The sequence below is a fragment of the Passer montanus genome, unplaced genomic scaffold, assembly GCF_014805655.1.
Source record: "Passer montanus isolate IOZ18808 unplaced genomic scaffold, ASM1480565v1 scaffold29, whole genome shotgun sequence".
Taxonomy (NCBI): Eukaryota; Metazoa; Chordata; class Aves; order Passeriformes; family Passeridae; genus Passer; species Passer montanus.
This window is the reverse complement of record NW_024367596.1, coordinates 1607646-1626527: the sequence shown is the minus strand read 5'-3', so window position 1 is coordinate 1626527 and position 18882 is coordinate 1607646. Positions and strand designations below refer to the sequence as shown.

Here is an 18882-nt window from a genome sequence, read left to right as displayed (position 1 = left end):
GCAATGACAGCACGGCTGCTCTGCAAAGACAGGAAGTTTGTTACGAAAACAAACTGGCCCCCTGGATATCAGCAGAGCAGCTTTTCCCCAGGCACAGCAGCTCCTCCTTCCAACAAGCAGCAGTTTTTGCCACCAATTTCAGGGTATTTGTCAAATACCTGCCTTCAACAACTGCACATCTGGCTCCCTAAAAAGTTACACAGCTGCTGGTTTTGCAGATTTTTTCTGTGAAAGTTCAGCTCAAGGAACTCAAGAAAATACACTGCTTCATGAAAAAGAAAGTCAAATCATTTTAAGAGTTAAGTAAATAAACTTGACATTTATTCCATTCCAAGAAATCCCATACCATTGGCTGCCTATAAATTTGAAAAATCCTGCTGTTGTACCACAATCTTAAGTACAATGTTCCAGATCAGAGCTCCGAAATGGGGTTTATTAGGAGAGAGTCTACAAATTGCTTTTGCACTTGTACTGGGCCAAACCCTTTAACTCTTTGCAAGCTCTTTTGACCGCTTTAAAAACAGCTTTAAATTGCCAGGGGTTTCAGCGTTGCTTTGTAGAAGGGAAAAGAGCAAATCCCATCTGGAAATTCAAGATGCTGCTGAGGAGGCTCAAGGAGCACCACGACAGCCAGCCCAGACCTACCTTGGGGAGGTTCTTTGTCAGGGTCCCTGGTGCCTTCGTTTTCCACTTCCATGTCCATGGAGGACTCCTCCAAGGGCTCCCTGCCCTTCCCACGGGCTGCATTGGAGGTTTTGGTGCTCTTGCCTGGCACGGTCCCTGTTGGCTGCTCCCCTTCCATTCCAAGCAGTCAAACAACTGAAGGGCTCTATCTCCTTTGCTAACACAAACAAGAGAACCCCGTGATCTCAGCACCGAGCTACAGCCCGAAGGAATTCACCTACACCTCTGCCCAGATGCTCGACTCATTTAGAAACTTATGACTGGAGGCAGTTAGAAGACAAAAATCCAAATTTGAAACAAAATATCGAGGTTAGCTTCACGATGATATATTTTAAGATACATCACCCCCCAAACGAGGGGCTGAGCCTAATCTGTTTTAACAGCATGGATGTACCTGCTGCCAGCCCGTGGGGACATGTTAGGGCAGTGACTTTGCTCCCTGAAAGCCACCCTGGTGCTGGGGGCAAAGGAGTTAAAGACAAATTGAATAACAAGCCCAGGAGCCACATGTCTATACTCTCCTGGAAGAGGTCGTTATATTTCGGACCTGACACTCGTTTTACTTTCAATAACCCGTGCTAAATATTCGCATGGATATAGAGAGATCGATACACAGACAGAGAAACAAAAGCCCTGCATGATTATAGCAAAGATTTGACTCTTAAATCATTTAAATCGACACACGCTGCTCACAAAATACAACGCAACCCCTCCTGCCAGCTTTCAGCATTTCAGAGAGAAAGCAAACGCGAAATACCTTCATCTAGCCGGGATGTTAAAGTGATCTGAGCAAGGACGAGCATTACAAAAGCCATCAGCTGGCACTCGAGCACAGCTCCCCAAACGGGTGACGAGAAAACACCCGATGAGAAGAAAAGGAGCAAAACTCTCCCCAAAGAGTTGAAATCGCAGCAAGTGGCGAAGTGAGCTCGCAGAAAAACAGACATGAGAAAGTTTACTTCTCACAAGATAAAAAACTGACGTGGTTAGAAAGTCATCTTACAATTGGTGCCAATCATTTGACGTTTTCAGACCTACCCCCAACCCACACTCTCATGAGAGTCCTTCATTTGGGACAATGGGGGAGGGGGGAAATCAGAGACAGAACTCATTTTTAGGCAATTTCAGTCTGTGCCCCCGTTCACAACTGTTCCGCAATGGCTGTCGCAGACAATTACAGCCTCTCAGAGCACATTAATTTATTTTTTTTCCCCCGAACTGCTCCACTCCAGCAGAATTGTGCAACATAGACCTATTTACCTTCCCAACCCTCCCCCCCTCGGACACTTCACCAGAATGAACAAGCCGAACTACTTGACCTCAGCTTTTAAATCGCGATAAATCAGCTGCCACATAGTCTCTCACAAATTTAACAAATTCGTGCCCAGCCCCTCCCCCGAGGCAGCCCGAAGGTGTTCGGCGAAAGCATCTCTCCTGCCAAGCGCCGCTTTCCTCACGGGGATGGCGAAAAAAAGAGCCGGAGACGGACAGAAAAGCTTCCTTATTAACAGCCGATTAAATGTGATAGAGACAAGCCCTGTCAGTGACAAATCTGGGGCTTTTTTAAAGCCTAAGGAGCCAGACTGCACCCTTGTCACGCTCTTTCCAAGTCACAGACTCCCAGAATATTCCGAGTTGGAAAGGACCCACGGGGATCGTCGAGTCCAGCTCTTTTAAGCGAATGGCCAATCATTAAGAGCTTTCTTGGGGTTTTTCTCTCACCCTTCAAGCGTCAAAGCAGCAGGCAGAGCCGGGGCTAGATTAAAATCGGATCTCTCCGCTCCCCAAACGCGTCCCTGAAGTTCCCCGTCCTCCGAGCCGCGGGGGTCCCTCAGGGCACGGCGGGAGCCCTTGGGCTGCACAGCCCCGCGGGGACCCGCTCCTCAAGCCCCGGGCCGACAGCAGCCGGGACGGAGCCGCGGGGCCGGAGCCCTCACGGGGACCCTCAGCGGGGCAGCCCGGCCCGGGGAGAGGCGCAGCCGCCGCTTCTGCTCCCTCCGGGCGAGGGGGGGAAGAGGGGAAATGAGGCGCGGGGCAGAACCCGCCGGGCCCCCAGCACCTCCTGCCATCCCCTCAGCACCCCCGGCCTTTCCCCTCGGCACCTTCCCTTCAACATCACCCGTCTCCGCATTAGCGCCTTCCCCTCAAAACTCCTAATCTCCACCTCAGCATCCCTCGTCTCCCCTCAACTCTCCCAGCATCTCTTCTTTCGCCGTCAGCACCGTCCCCTCAGCACCCCCTGCCCGGGGCAGCCCCCCTGAGGGCACCTCCTCCGCCGCGAAGCCCCCCCACCCCAGCGCCCTGAGGCGAACCGCCATCGCTTCCTCCCGCCGAGCTCGTACCTGCTCGTCCCGGCGGCTCCGTGCCCCGGCGAGGCGGCGGCAGCGCGGGCGGCTCCGGCTGCTGTAGAAGCTCGGCCGCTTCCACACTCGAAAATGGCGCCGAAACGGCGAACTCGAACCGAAATTCGTTAGAAAAGCGCGGGGCAGGCTGGGACGGGAGGGGCCGGGCCCGCGGGTTTGAACGGCACCGCCGCCCCCGCCCGCCATCTTGTGTTCGTTACAGCAGGGAGGGGAAGGCGCCCAGAAATCCGCCGGGAGCGGCTTTTTCTGGGCACAGACGGAGGGCTGGGAGACGTTAGGGGGTGAGGGCGGCGCGGTAACACAGCCTCGCGGCCGTGCCGGCGGAGAAAAGGGTTAATTTTAATTTTAGAAGTAGGTCAGTGGGCGGCGCTTGGTTGCTGGGCGACGCGCGCTGGTTTAAAATTAATAAAAAAAAAATATTAAAAAAATTTTACAAGTGAAAAAAAAAAATTTTAAAAATTGTGAGAGCGCGGCAGTTTTGAAGCGGGTTTAATTAATTAACGGGCGGCGCCGTGGCACCTTGGGGGGGCCGGGGGGGACCCGTGAGGTGGCGGAGGAGGAGGATGAAGGGGATGCGGTCTCGCGAGAAGTCGCCATAGCGACGGCGGCGCTTGGCGGCGGGGGGGAGCGGGAGCCGCCGCTCCTGAGGCGACGGGAGCGGGGCCGGGAGGCGGGATCGGATCATCCCGGGAGCGAGATCCAGCCGGGAGCTGGCGGCGGGATCGTCCCGGGCTCCGCCGGGAGCGGGCTCCGGCCGCCGCTCTGCGCGCTGCCTCCGCTGCCCGCGCAGGTAAAGGCGCGCTGGGGAGGCGCGGCCGCCGGCCCCCTCCCCTCGGCTGAGTCACCGCCGCGGTGGGCGACAGCGCCGGCAGCCGTGACCCCCGGCCGGGCGTGGGACGGGCGGATGGAGGGGAGGGAAGGCTCCGGGGGACAGCCCCGAGCCTCAGCAGGGGGTGGGTAATGGCTTCTTGGAAAGCTGGGAGCGGAGGGAGCGGCGGGTGCTGGCGAGGCTGCCCCGAGGGCTCCGTGTCTCCGTGCCCCGCGTTGCGCCGGCTGCTTTTCCTTCTCGGCATTCCGCCCGTCCTGCTGTGGCATTCCTTCCCTTTCCTGCTCTGCCCCCGTCCCTTCCCGCTGCTTTCCCTATCCCGCCCGCTAGTTTTCCCTCCCGGCGCTGCTCCATCCTTCCCTGCGGCATTCCCTGCTCCCCCATCCCGCTCTCCTCCGCCGTCCCCGATCCTCGTCTCCGGATGGGAAAGGGAGGAGGCGTCAGGCCCTTGGGCTTCTCCGAGTCCCGATAATTCCTGCTTATAATTCCTGTTTATAATTCCTGCTTATTGCCACATCTCTCCTAAAAGTCCAGCGGAGCCCTGCTGGGTTCCTTGGGACGGAGGGAATACGTGGGCTGGCAGTGATGGATGTACCTGTGGATGGCCCAGGGTGGGCGTTCAGCCTTTTAGTAGCACATTCAGAGCGATTAAAAATGATAAATAAAGTTCTGGGCTTGGAAAGGAAAAGATCCCGTTTTCCCTTCCTGGCTGTGTGTCAGCACAAGGGATCTCCAGTGCTCCCAACCTCTGATGTCTCAGGCTTGATCTTAAAGGTCTTTTCCAACCTTAAGGATTCACTGTTCACAGCATCATTTCCTCTTCAAGTTGTCCATATTCACTTGGATAATGTGAAAACAGAATTCTCTTTAAACTCAGGTATTTCTTGGTGCTTATTTTCCCCCAGTAGTCATGTAGTATTACTTCAGAACTTTTAATTAGTGTCTTCCTTTTTAATTTGGCTGCTTGTGTATGCATATAGATTCTGTTAATTATGCATACTTATATATGTATTTGTTTTCTTTTATTGCAGTTATAACACATGGTTTTAATGCTCCATCTGAACAACTGAGATGAGACTGAAGACTTCCCTTTTAAAGGAGCCAAAACATATCCTTTGTCACAGTAAAAACCATGGAACATCATGTTCATTCTGAATAGACTTCCAGAAAATATTTTTTTGTTGTTGAAGTTTCAGTAAAATATTAGTAAATTGCAGATGGCTTTTTTCCCTGTTTTTCTTTTGTTCCCCTTGTCACTGAGTGCAGCCTTTAAGGACAATGTTTTAAGAGATACTGAATGCTTGTATATGATGTGGTGTTAATAAACCAACACTTTTGAATGAAAGTTGGATGTTTTGCACTTCTATTTTGCACTAAGACCCTTCACTAACACAACAGTTTAGCCATGTTTCCATAACTTTATATCATGATAAGAATTTTATTTTTATGAAATATTTTCATAAAATTCTTTTTTGACTGAATTTTTACCAACTCTTCTTGGCACATAAGAGCAAAAAAATTAAGTTTTTTTTTTAAGTATTAGGTGTTCCACGCAATCTTATCAAAATAATCTTCTGTATTGTCCCTTCAGGATGGGGTATTTGATTATTTTTAGTGGTTAAACTTTTCAGATTCCTTAACTGAATGGCACATAAGGACTTGGTGAGCTGTGTGGGCTGGACAACAGCTGACGAGCTGTACTCGTGCAGCGATGACCACCAGGTCATGAGGTGGAACCCTGTGAGCAGCGAGACCTCTCGGGTGCTGAAGCTGCCAGAAGATGTTTATCCCATAGATCTGCACTGGTTTCCCAGAGCCACTGGTGCCAAGAAGCAACCCCAGGCTGAGAGCTTTGTTCTGACCAGCTCTGATGGTAAGGCAGCTTAAAATATTTATAATAATTTAAAAATAATCAATTTAAAATAGATTTTAAAAATATTTATTGTTTCGTACCCTTGAGTGCTCTTGTCAGTCAAATACAAGGCATTATTTGAGGAGCAAGAAACTTTGAATGTTGCTTAGGATTTTTTCCCCTTCTCCCCAAAAAGATTTTTCCCTTGGGATTTTTTTTCCCCCTTCACCCCAAAAAGATTTTGCACCCAGCCAGATTTTTTTACCTGCATGAATTTTCCTGCACCAGCCAACTCTCCTCTGTGCTGAGGATTGCTGCAAACTTGCTGAATCCAATGGAAAAGCAGCATGGTGTCTTTACAGGGTTGCATTAATTCCTAGTTGAACTGCAGATGTTTGAAATCAGAGCAAATGTAAGTGTAGTCCCCTTGGGTTTTCTTCTGAAATGCATCTCTTGGGGGATATTGTTCTTTTATTTCCTACTGACATTGGTCTTGTTGCTATTTTTTAACAAAAATTAAGAATATTTTTGGCTTTGACCTCCAAATTAAGGACAAATCCTAAGTGATTTGACATTTTTTTCATTTTTTTTATTGACAATTTTGTATTAGGTCAGCATTTAAGAGTCCATGGAAGTTAATGAACAAAACATACATGTTTTATATTCTGTGTTTGGATAGGCTGGGAGTCTCCCACTGGACATTCCTTCAAAGCTGGGGAGCCATTTCCAGCTTGAGGACAGTTCAATTTGTTAATAAAAACAAAGGACCAGAGATTAAGTTGAATCCCTTCTACCTACACCAAGCATTTTGACTGAAATTTTCTCTTTTTTTGTGTAGTAAGTTGTGATTTGAAAGTCTCTGTTGCCTCAGTTGAACAGAAATCCATGGGAATGGAGACACCTCCCTGTGGGAATGCCATGGAAAAAGCATTTGACTGGCAGCAGTTGTGAATTCCCCTGTTGGAAAAGCAAAGAAGTTGCAGAAGGAAAGCTGCTGTCCCTGCAAACTTGATCTGCCCTGTTCTGCAGCAGGATTAGGATACAGTTTTAAGTGATGATCACATTTTTTCCAGAGGAATTCTGGAAAGCTGATCCTGCTTTTACATGTAACCATGTTCTTCCCCGCTCAGCTACAATTTCCTCTGTTTCCCTCTTTGGAAGGGGCCTTGTGAGAGCAGTAGGAGCTTGTGGAGTGGGAGAGGATGCAAAAGATGGGAAAAACAGTGGAGTTTTCCCTGGATAACAGGATTTTATCTGATACTTTGACATTGCCCATTTTCCTGATATTTGGATTTCACCAAATCCTTCAGTTCCTTCCCAGCTGCTTGAGCTTCCACTGGAATTTCATTTATCTGTTAGGAGCTGAGGAATTGCTCACAGAAATATTCAGGGGTTCTGCTTAGATCAGTGGGAGCTGTTCCAAGATATAAAATCCCGTGGAATTCTGTATATCCTGAAAAAAGTGATGGCTCTGAAGAGCTCAGCCACTTCATGCTGAGTCCTGTAGCTGATGGCATGGGAATATTCCTGCTCCTGGGAGATTGGTTTAAGGACTCTCCAATGAAAAAGGTCTTGGATACAGGTGGAACAAAGACACTGCATGAGAAAAGGTGCAGAAAAGATGTATTTATCAGAAAATAAAAGTTGTTTTTAATGTAAATGCAGAGAAGGCCATTTTGGCAATTGAACTGGAGAAATTAACATTGAATTCCTCTAAATCCATCTTTGGCTTATACATGAAACATGAAAATCTCAGACCTGAGAGATGTTCTGTACAATAAGTGATACATTCATGAGATAAATTCTATTTTATAATTACACAACAATGGAATGCATTAAATGAACACCTTGGAAGAGTTGGAGGGGGCTTGGAGCAGCTGGGTCTGTGAAAGGTGTTCCTGCCCATGGGGATTTAAGGTCCCTCCCAGCCCAAACCAGTCTGGGATTCCATGGAATTTTAAGTGATCTGTTCAAATAAACTGATTTATCCAAACCATAGGTTTTTATCAGTGTTAGAAGTCTTTTCCTTGGAAATTTTGCACTGGCAGAGATTTGGTTGGATAATTGTGCCAAAAGTTCTGCTCACTCAGGAGCTCCCTTGCTTCAGTCTGGCAGCTTAGATCAAATAATACTAAAAATAATTTGATTTTAAAGTAGTTCATTTCAGTTACTGGACTGCTCATTTTTCCAAGCTCTCCATTGTCTGCTCTTTGCTCCAGTTTAAATTTGATCTTCCTGGATTTCAGCAGCATCCCTTATTTGGGAAGAAAAACTTCCTGATCCTTCTGTTGAAGTCATTACAAGCTTTGGGGTTGGCTGCTGTGGGATTCCATCCCAGCTCCAGCATGGGAGCAGGAATAGTTCTGATCTGAGCTGTGAAAAACAACTGGATCTTCTCTTTGGATTGTTGCTTTCTTGGTTTGTCTGTTTTCCACAGAAAGTACCAGCATTGCTGTAATAATAGATAATGCAATTAATAATATAATAATAATTTATTATATAGTTAATTGTCTATAATTATGTCAATTATATACACTGTATCTTTTTTTTTAAAGGGAAATTCCACTTGATTTCCAAGCTAGGAAGAGTGGAGAAAAGTGTAGAAGCACATTGTGGAGCTGTCCTTGCAGGAAGGTGGAATTATGAGGGAACAGCCCTGGTTACAGGTGAGCGTTCCTAAATTAATAAAGTGCTTTCAAAACTTAAAATAATAATCTGCTTTTTTTGGTCTTATTTATCACAGAGGTTGTTATCACCCTGTTTACTAGGAGTTCATTTTGCACTATTTAATTAATGCTATTTTAGCTTAGTGTTGTCCATTTTAATTAACAGAGCTAGTAAAAATATTTCTCTTTTTCATGTAAGTCATCCAATCCAATTGAAAGTAAGTGTTTTAATATCAGAGAGCTTAGATGGTTTTGTGGCTGTTCTGAACTTCAGAAAGGAGAATATTTGATTTCTTTCTTTTCTATCTGTTAAAAGAAAAAGTTGCTAAGTTGGTACATTTATATCCCTGCACATTTGGGGGGTTTTTAGCCAAAAAGGCTCATGGATCTTGAATATTCCTGTGCTTTATTCCTTAATTATCAGTAATTATCACCTACAGCCTGATTATATTAATGCTAGGGGAGCGAGCCCAGAATTTCTTCATTCCTACACCATTTTTTGTCCCAAATCTTTTGTAAATGAGTTGCTTTTGGCAGTTTTTGTCCCAAATTCTATCTGGGTTTCAGAGGAACTGCTGAAATTGCTCCTTGCTGGGGTTTCTGGTGGTGTCAGCCTCCTGCTGATGGAGCACAGCTGATTCCTCTGGACACCTTCCAGCTCAGGCCACAAGAACTGAAGATAATTTTGGATCTGCTCATTTCCAGACTCTGAAATGCTGCTTCAAGGAACTCTGTCTGGCCTGTTCCTCTGAAATCCCAGAGGGATGGAAATATTGTTCTTTTTAAAGACAGCTTTGCCTCAGGAACTTCTCCAAAGACAAAGTCAAAATTGTCTTTTGAATCCCTTTTTTTTTTTTATGAGACTGCATGACACTGACACTTTTTGGGGAGTGTGGGAATTCATCACCACTTCCAGTTTATTCTGAGGAGATCAGCTCCTCTTCTGCCACAGCTGTACTTGGAGGAAGGGGAAATAAATCATTGCTACTGCACCACTTCAAATATTTTTATGGTTATATTTCAACAGCATCAAATGTGCACAAATAAGATTTTTTATTTTGAGTGGGTTTGTTTAACATTTTTAAAACGTTTAAAACAACATTGGCCAGATATAAAAACCTGAAATGTGGTAAATAAATATATTTGAATGGAAGAATCCATTAATTTCGTTTTCTCATTAATTGCATCTGGGAGGCCTAAACTGAAGGACCAGAGCATTTTAAAAATGAGACACCACACCAGGAATTGTGGTGTACAATTCCCTAGCTGTGCTGTGTAGTTTAGCAATGAATTCTTCAGTAAATAAACTGAGTTATTTGGTGACACACAGTTATGGTAGAAAATTGAAGCCATCCAAACAGTTATCTTCATTTCCCCCATTTATCAGCTGTGAAATCTCCAGCTGAATGCTTCAAATCTGCCCCTGCTCCCTTGGGCCTTCTCAGACTCCTCCAGGCAGCTTCTGGGCCATTGAAGGAATCAAAAATACAGAATTTGGGATGCTTAAATAATGATGGATTTTCCCTTCCTAGGACCAGCTTCAGGGAAGAGTTCAGGGGTTTTCAGGGAAGGAGGATTTCTTGATAATAACAAAAGAACCGTCTTAAATATTTTTCCTTCCTGTACTCCCTATTGCATGTTTGGAAGACTGAACAAAAGGAATTCACCTGTAAGAAAAGCTGGGTTTATTTTAACTCCAGTGTTTCCTGAGCAAATACAAGTACATTTGTTAGACTGAACACTGCATGGCGTTTGCTGATTTCTGTGCTCATTTGCAGCTGGGGAAGATGGCCAAGTGAAAATCTGGTCTAAAAGTGGAATGCTGAGATCCACCTTGGCTCAGCAAGGTGAGTTCTTTGCTCAAAGCTCCATCACAACTTGTTCATTTGGGTTAGTCTGAAATATATTTCAATAACAGCCCCTAAATATGGCAGTGGTGGTTTGTTCAAGGGTGTTAAAGCCCTAATTAAATATAAATCAGAGTTGCATTTTAGTAAGATTTTTAAACAGTATTTCGTTTTTCAGATTCAAAGTGTTGCAATATTTTTAGGCAGCAGTCTCATCCCACGCTGAGGATTTGGTGCCATTTCAGTGAAGATCCTCAGCTAAAGTTTGTTTTTCAGACTTCATAGATGGAGCCCGTGTGACCTTGTGACATTTTTGAAGAAACCACATGCACCTGGGCTTGGGTTAAATGTCAGGCCCTTATCTCTGTCTGAAACAAATGATCTGAATGCTTTCAACCTGGGGAAGGCATTTTAACCACAGCACTGAGTCTAAAATGCATTTCAGTTCTTTTAAGGAAGCTCACGTGCTCGTGCAATGTTTGTCAGGTAAAAAGATAAACCAACTGAACTAGAATTTAAAAAAATATATATTCAAACTGAAGCACATATTCTTTGACATTTCTCAGTTCATGTTGTCAGGTTTCTTATGCATTATTTTGCTTATTTGAGGTTTGAAAAAGCATATCAAGTAAATTCCATGCTGTCCTTTGAAATATGAATTTTCATTGGTTTCTGCAAGTTTCTGGTGCAGTACAAAAGCACAGTTGAGTCCCCATGGAGTAACTGTCACCCTGTGTTTGTGTTTTCAACTTAAAATCTTGTGAGGCCCTGAAATCCTTTAAAGTCAGAGGCAGAACCCCACAGTCCCTGTGCTAAGCATGGCCACACCTGGGATCAGGACAGGACTGTTCAACCAATTTTCCTTCCTTTATTATGACAAGAACTGAAAAAATTCCCACTGCCAACATTCCTTTGCCTCATTCCACTCCTTGTGTTAGAAATAAATTTTCAGACTGGTATTTTGGGGTGATGATCCAGGTGCCTGTTCTGTCTTTGGCCTTTTTTCCTCCTTAGATCCCCTTAAAATTCTTCCTTTTGTTCCTCCTTCTCCTTACACTGAAATGTTGGATTTGGGCTTCCACTGATCCATTTTGATGAGGAAACCTGTTTTCCATGGATTTCTGAGATGATGTGTTGAGAACCCACAGGATTAGCGTGGAATCCTGGAATGCTTTGGGTTGGAAGGACCTTGAAGCCCATCCCCTGCATGGCAGGGACACCTCCCTCTATCCCAGACCTGCCTTGGACACTTCCAGAGATCCTGGAATTCCATCCCAGCCCTCCCCAGGGAGGAATTCATTCCTGATACCTATATTCGTTTGGAAACACCCTCCCAAGATCTAAAAAAATGATTTAAATTGAAGTTTCTCCTCCTGTGACAATCCAAAATCCCAGAAAACTCTTACAATTACCAAGTGTGCTGTGGGATAAGCCAGACCTTCCTTCCTCAAATGCCAATTTTCTGCCTTTTTGCCTCTTTTTCCCCAGAATGTTGCAGTTTCTCCCTGCATTGGGCTGTTGCTCTGGGTTCTCCAGGGTGTTGGCAGCGTTTTCCCCAGGCAGCCCTTGTTAAGTGCAGGAGGAAATGAGTTAACTCAGCTCCTGCTGTTAAGCCCTGGAAATTGTGGTTAAGTCCTCAGCCATCATAAAAAAGGCAAACATTTGGTTTAAATAGAAAACTCCTCTGATTGTTAGATCAGCATTAGGAAAGGACAAAAAAAAAGGAGTTTATTTAGAATTTCTGCTCCAGCTGGGGACAGAATTTATGGCATTTTCACCAGGAATTGCCAGGAGGAAAACAGCCAGAGCCACATTTATTTAATATATGTTGTGTCTCTGGGACTTGTCTGCTCTGATGCTTGACAAGTTTAAAAAATCTGCCATAATTCTGGATTTTTAAGGAACAAAATTCCCTGAAAGAAAATCTGTGAAATACAGAAATCTTCAGGAGCAACGACACCAGGTCTGGATTTTGAGGGTGAATATTTGGGAGCTCAAATGGAGTTTACCCACAATAAAATCAGCTTTTTGCACAGGGAGAAATGGGAAAATATTGGTTGATTTTAGGGCAGCTCAGTCACTTAATTATCTAATATTCCTATACAAAAATATTCCTGAGTCTTATTGGGAAATAGAATTTAATGTGCCAAAATTGTCACTGTGAATTTTACCCTGTAAGGGCATTTTTAAGCCTTTTGGGGTTTTTTATTGCCATAAAGTTACATTAAAAATTGTTTATTTGAACAGTTTTAAATCAGTTGCTGAGTTTAATACTTGGAGAAGCTTCTTACTTAACTTTCTTATTTTTATTTCAAGGAATCAAGTAGCAAAATCCTTTGATTTTTCTTCAGAGGAGACAAATCTTGTCAAATAATATGGAAAATATTTGCATGGTTGGCAAGTCTGACTTTTTTAAATTCTTTTTTTTTCCCCTTGGATGTTTTTCCATGTAATTTTTGCTTTATTCTGTTTTCAAAAAATCTCATTTGAAAACTGGAACATGATTTTAAAATGGAACAGTCAGCTTTATTCCAGATACAAAATTCTGAGAGTTTCAGTCTAAGAAAGTTTCAGTTAATTGGGAAAAATCTGTCCAGCCTGTGGCCAGTTGGATTTATTGTCATTTATTTTGGAAGTTACTTGTGAATGGGATGTTTGTGCAGCAAAACAAAAATCTGTCTTAATTATAGTACCCAAAAATCTACAAAAGAATAATTTAGGTGCAACACAAAACTTTTTCCACCCATTTTTGTCTTCAGCCTCATCATTTGGGCTGAAAAGGTTTATTTTCTGAAGTCTCTTGGTGAGTATTCTTTTGATTTTCTGTGTTTCTGGAGTGACAGTTGGGACTAAATTGTATCAGTGGATAAAATCTGAATGTATCAGTGAATAAAATCTGTATTTATCTGAATATAAATACAAAATGCAGTTATTTCCTGTTGGTGTTCTGGACTTAAAACCTTTCATTTGTAAAAGTTTTAGGAATTGTTAATGTGGTAAATGGCAATAGATAAAGAGGCTTGAGAAATGTGTAATGCACATTGATATAATACAGTGTTATCTACATAACTGTTTATGTAATAGAAATTTAATCTATTTTATGCAATAGTGATGTATTTTATGTACTTAAATCTGTAATATATTTATATATATTCCATATCATTATGTATGTTATTTCTTATGCACTATTGTATCTTACCATCAATATTATTTTTATTATATCTATTAAAAATGGGGTATTTTTTCCATGCCACAGGAACTCCAGTGTACTCAGTGTCCTGGGCCCCTGACTCTGACAAAGTCCTCTACACCTCAGGGCAGCAGCTGATCATTAAACCCCTCCAGCCAAATGCTAAAGTTCTGCAGGTACCATTAATTATCTGAAATCTTATCATTAATAAGATTTATTTACAGAAATAAAGATACAGAAGCCTTTTCCTTTGTTAAGAAGCAGTTGTTGAATTTTAATTTTTTTAATTAAAAATTTTAAAGGATTTTAATGCCCATTTTTGTGCTTTGATTCTGCCTCATTCAGGCTTTATTTAATTTATTTTTCTGCTAAATCAGAAAATTATTAAGGCTGGAACAAACCTCCAGTCCAGTGAGTGATGAATATTAAAAACAGGAGTTGTCACAAGTGTTGAACTGATTTTTTCCCTTTCAGTGGAAGGCCCACGATGGCCTGATTCTGAAAACTGACTGGAACTCAGTGAATGAGCTGATCCTCTCTGCAGGGGAAGATTGCAGATACAAGGTGACTTCTGGTTCCATTTTAACTACCCGATCCAAAAATGGATTACATATCCTGAAATGCTGGAATTTTACCCTGGAAGCGCAAAGTGAAATGAGAAATCTTGCACTTTTCAAGAAAATCTTAGATTATTTATAAATACACCTCGCTCTGTGTAGTATGATAAAATTACAAATCTTTTTAAATACAGCAGGATAAAAATTGTCAAAATGGGAGAGAAACAAAAAGAAAAATATGTACAAATATAGAAGTGTTTATTTGAACACTTTAATTACACTCAGTAATTTCAGCTGATATATCAAATTAGAGGAGATAAAACTGCTGTTTTCTACTACAGGGACATTAGTGAATCCCTCAGTAAATTTTTGAAATATATTAATATCTGTTTGGGTGCAGGAAATACATTCATATAATCTGCATCCAAAATAAAAAGCACCTTTTGAGTATGTTCCCTTAACTAAAAACTGATTTTTAGATGGATCATATGTTGGTTCTGTCATTTAATTGTGTAATGGCTGTGATTGAAAATATGCAATTAAGAAATTTTAAAAATCCAATAAATTATTAAATTGTTTTGTGGATTGATTTCCATTTTAATTTTTTTTTGCAGGTTCTTTTATAGATTTGGGGCAATTTACAATAAATAAAACTCAGGGGTGCAAAATATTTTATACAGAATATTTTATCTAGAATTGTGTGATATTTGCCATGGCAAAAAGAAAGTGTGTTGCATTAAATAAACCAATACTAATTAAAAAATTATATATACCTGTGTGTGTGTGTATATATATATATGTGTATATATATATACATGTATATGTGTGTATATATATTTACATATCTATATTTATTTATATTTATATATATAGTTACACTTAGTTAACTTGGGCAATTATTTCTACAATTTCTATGTCATGAGGGAAAATTATACTTCTGGAATAATAATAATGAAAGTATAACAAGTGTATTTATAAAATATAAATTATATAGCTGATTTTTCCAGTTACACTTCATCATGAGGGAAAATGATAGTTCTGAAATGATAAAAATACAAAATATATATATATATAGCAAAAGTGAGCTGTAATACAAGTGATTTTTCAAATTGCACTGAAAACATGAGGGAAAATTCCACTTCTGGAATAGTAAAAATATGAAATATATAGATAAGACAAAAGTGAGATATATATTAATATATATATTATATATATTAATATATATCATTATTTGTATATATATTACAGGTGATTTTTTAATTTACACTGGAAACATGAGGGGAAATTACATTTGTGGAGTAACAAAAAAAAAATCTATATGAAACAAAAGCAAGACATATTAAATACCTATATATTTATATATATATAAAATACAGGTGATTTTTCAAGTTACCCTGAAAACATGAGGGGAAATTGGACTTCTGCAGTAACAAAAATACAGAATATATATGTATATATATATATATGAACCATACTGAACTGTAATATAGTGATTTTTCAAATTGCACTAAAACATGAGGGGAAATTGGACTTCTGCAGTAACAAAAATACAGAATATATATGTATATATATATATATGAACCATACTGAACTGTAATATAGTGATTTTTCAAATTGCACTAAAACATGAGGGGAAATTGGACTTCTGCAGTAACAAAAATACAATATATACATCTATATGAACCAAAACTGAACTGTAATATAGTGATTTTTCAAATTGCACTAAAACATGAGGGGAAATTATTTTCCTGCAATAATCCAAGTGCACCCAAAGCGTGGTGCCATGGCTGGAAATGTGAAATGTGAATTTTCTGCAGGTGTGGGACAGCTTTGGCCGTGCCCTGTACAATTCCCAGCCCCACGAGTGTCCCATCACTGCCATTGCCTGGGCTCTGGATGGAGAATTGTTTGCTGTGGGGTCTTTCAACACTTTACGGCTCTGTGATAAAACTGGGGTGAGTAAAACTCTGCACATTTATTTCATATAGGTGAAAAAAATATATGAAATATAATAAAAATATTTTAATTTTTAAATTTTTAAAAAATATTTTATTTTGAATTATTTTAAAATATTTTCCGTTGTAAAACTCTGCAAATTTATTTCATATAGGTGAAAAAAATATATGAAATATAATAAAAATATTTTAATTTTTAAATTTTTAAAAAATATTTTATTTTGAATTATTTTAAAATATTTTCCGTTGTAAAACTCTGCAAATTTATTTCATATAGGTGAAAAAAATATATGAAATACAATAAAAATATTTTAATTTTTAATTTTTTAAAATATTTTATTTTAAATTATTTATATTATATTATATTATATTCACTTTTATTTTTTTTTTCCTTTGAAGGTTTACTCCTAATCATTATTTTTATAGAGTTTTTTGCAGCTTTGTCTCAAATTAAAATCAATTTAATTCAGCTTCACCCCCCTTCATTGGGAGCACAGATTGGCCTCATTGTCTCTGGGGCTTTCCTCTGATTCTGCACATTTTTCCTCAGATTTTTTGCAGCAAACTTTGATTATTTGAGACTTTTATTGTCCTGGTTTCTTGTTGTGTTTATTGCTCTTTTTGTGAAAAAAATTGCTGTGGTGTTTTGGGTGTGTTCAGTCAATTGTGGTTCACCTCACCAGGAATTTGCAGTGTGTGTTTCAAATATTTTAATTTCATGAAGAAGAACCTTTAAAGATTATTTGAGAAAAGGTAATTTTAATTTTTAAATTTTTAAAAAATATTTTATTTTGAATTATTTTAAAATATTTTCCGTTGTAAAACTCTGCAAATTTATTTCATATAGGTGAAAAAATATATGAAATACAATAAAAATATTTTAATTTTTAATTTTTTAAAATGTTTTATTTTAAATTATTTTAAAATATTTTCCAGTGTAAAACTCTGCAAATTTATTTTCTATATATGAAAAAAATATTAAATGTAATAAAAATTGAAAATTCCAGAGTAAAACTCTGGAAATTGTCCAAATTTATTGATAATACAGCAAATATTTCTCAGGATATCAGTGTGCAGGTGAGTGTTTTATTAGCAAAAACTGCTTGTGGTTGCAGCACCTTTTGCTGACCAGAATATTTTATTTTTAATAATATTTTGCCTTTTGGGACATAAAATTCTTTACCTGAAAACCACGGATGTCACAAGCATCTCTTGTGATCAGAACTAATAATAAATTGCTATTTTAACCATAAAAAGGAGTGTGTAACAATAACCTGATAGAAAAGGAAGTGGAAGAACCATTTACTATTATATATTATATTATATTATATTATATTATATTATATTATATTATATTTTATTTTTTTTTTCCTTTGAAGGTTTACTCCTAATCATTATTTTTATAGAGTTTTTTGCAGCTTTGTCTCAAATTAAAATCAATTTAATTCAGCTTCACCCCCCTTCATTGGGAGCACAGATTGGCCTCATTGTCTCTGGGGCTTTCCTCTGATTCTGCACATTTTTCCTCAGATTTTTTGCAGCAAACTTTGATTATTTGAGACTTTTATTGTCCTGGTTTCTTGTTGTGTTTATTGCTCTTTTTGTGAAAAAAATTGCTGTGGTGTTTTGGGTGTGTTCAGTCAATTGTGGTTCACCTCACCAGGAATTTGCAGTGTGTGTTTCAAATATTTTAATTTCATGAAGAAGAACCTTTAAAGATTATTTGAGAAAAGGTATAAGGTTAAAGGTATAAGGTTATAATAATTGGTTGTAAGGTTGTAATAAGGTTATAAAGGGTATAAGGTTAAAATTAAAGATTATTTGAAAAGGGCATAAGGATAAAATCTGACTTTTTCCTGTTTCACCTTCTGTAATGATTCTGATTTCACTGATTTTCACTGACTGTATAAATAGAATTTAATTACAAATTTGTAAGTAAAATTTAATTAGAATTACCTAGAAGGAAAGGTACTCAGATGCAGTTTTCTTTTGCAGAGTGTCAATTTGCTGATTTAAAAATGATATATTTTGATATCTTCAGCTCTGTAATTTAATTTACTGTTAAGTCTGGCTCAGAGTCCTGCAAGCTAAAAAACAATGTTTTAATCCTTTAATACTGAACAGCTCATTGGGAATGTTAATGCAGACAGGTTTATTCCTTGTAGAAAATTAAGATTCTTTTACCTGAGCTTATTAAGAGTTGTTTTTGGGGTTTCTTTATACCCGAGTTTATTATTTATTTAGAGTTCATTACTCACCTCTCAAGCACAAACAAGCAGTAGCTGCTCTGTGTGTTGAGCAGGTTTATTCTCTTTCAGTTCAGGTTTTGGATGTAAATAATTCAGGAAATATTGCCTGCAGAAGGGGCTGGGCTGGGGGGAGATCAGGGAGGGACCCCCGAGCCCGAGGAGAGGCAGAGCTGCCTTGCCCTGCTCAGCACAGACATTTATTGTGGCTGCTGGGACGGAGCTGCCCTGGCAGATCGCTCCCCAGGGCGCCATCAGGACAAGCAATATTTATCATTAACTCCTCTCCAGCATGTGTCTTCACTTTGGGGCATCATTCAATTAAATTCTTGCACTCAGTGCTCTTTTTTCTCTTTTTTCCCACCTCCCTGGGATGTTCAAGCAGCTTCATGGTAAAGACCAAACTTACAAATTTAATATTAACGTTTTAAATTGTATTTCTTAGATTAAAATTCATGAAAAGAAATGATGTATTTATATATAAAATAAATTATTGCAGCTGTCCTACAGGCAAGTTGTGCTCCCAGAGACTTGGGAGTGTAGAGGGATCAGTGATAAAAAATAGTAAAAATGAAACACTGGTCAAATTAATAATTTCAGTTAGTAAATAGGGGCATCCAATTTATATTTGAATATATTTCTGCATCTTCTCTTAATGACTTACCCTGAATGGGATTGATCAGTTTAATTTAATGT

General features: G+C 39.8%; 2 protein-coding genes across 7 annotated transcripts in view; one reads left to right on the top strand and one right to left on the bottom strand.

Moving 5' to 3' along the window:
* SMC4 (structural maintenance of chromosomes 4) overlaps positions 1 to 3371 on the bottom strand; it is a 28928-nt gene extending 25557 nt beyond the window's left edge. Inside the window, exons 1-2 of one of the 4 annotated variants that reach the window (XM_039713884.1) lie at positions 3027 to 3371; positions 646 to 841 (exon numbers count right to left, since the gene is read on the bottom strand). In XM_039713884.1, the coding sequence (XP_039569818.1) occupies positions 646 to 802 (157 nt within the window). In that variant the 5' untranslated portion in view covers positions 803 to 841; positions 3027 to 3371. Of the gene's footprint in view, positions 1 to 645; positions 842 to 1441; positions 1832 to 3026 lie in introns of those variants that run through there. The other 3 variants (XM_039713883.1, XM_039713881.1, XM_039713882.1) reach the window with 3 other exon arrangements.
* A 265-nt stretch (positions 3372 to 3636) lies between these two features.
* The window catches only part of IFT80 (intraflagellar transport 80), a 29919-nt gene continuing 14673 nt past the window's right edge, over positions 3637 to 18882 (top strand). For 2 of the 3 annotated variants that reach the window (XM_039713790.1, XM_039713793.1), the window contains exons 1-8: positions 3637 to 3837; positions 4905 to 4981; positions 5525 to 5746; positions 8281 to 8391; positions 10170 to 10238; positions 13495 to 13604; positions 13903 to 13992; positions 15803 to 15940. In XM_039713790.1, the coding sequence (XP_039569724.1) occupies positions 4945 to 4981; positions 5525 to 5746; positions 8281 to 8391; positions 10170 to 10238; positions 13495 to 13604; positions 13903 to 13992; positions 15803 to 15940 (777 nt within the window). In that variant the 5' untranslated portion in view covers positions 3637 to 3837; positions 4905 to 4944. Of the gene's footprint in view, positions 3838 to 4665; positions 4751 to 4904; positions 4982 to 5524; positions 5747 to 8280; positions 8392 to 10169; positions 10239 to 13494; positions 13605 to 13902; positions 13993 to 15802; positions 15941 to 18882 lie in introns of all 3 variants that reach the window. The other variant, XM_039713792.1, reaches the window with a different exon arrangement.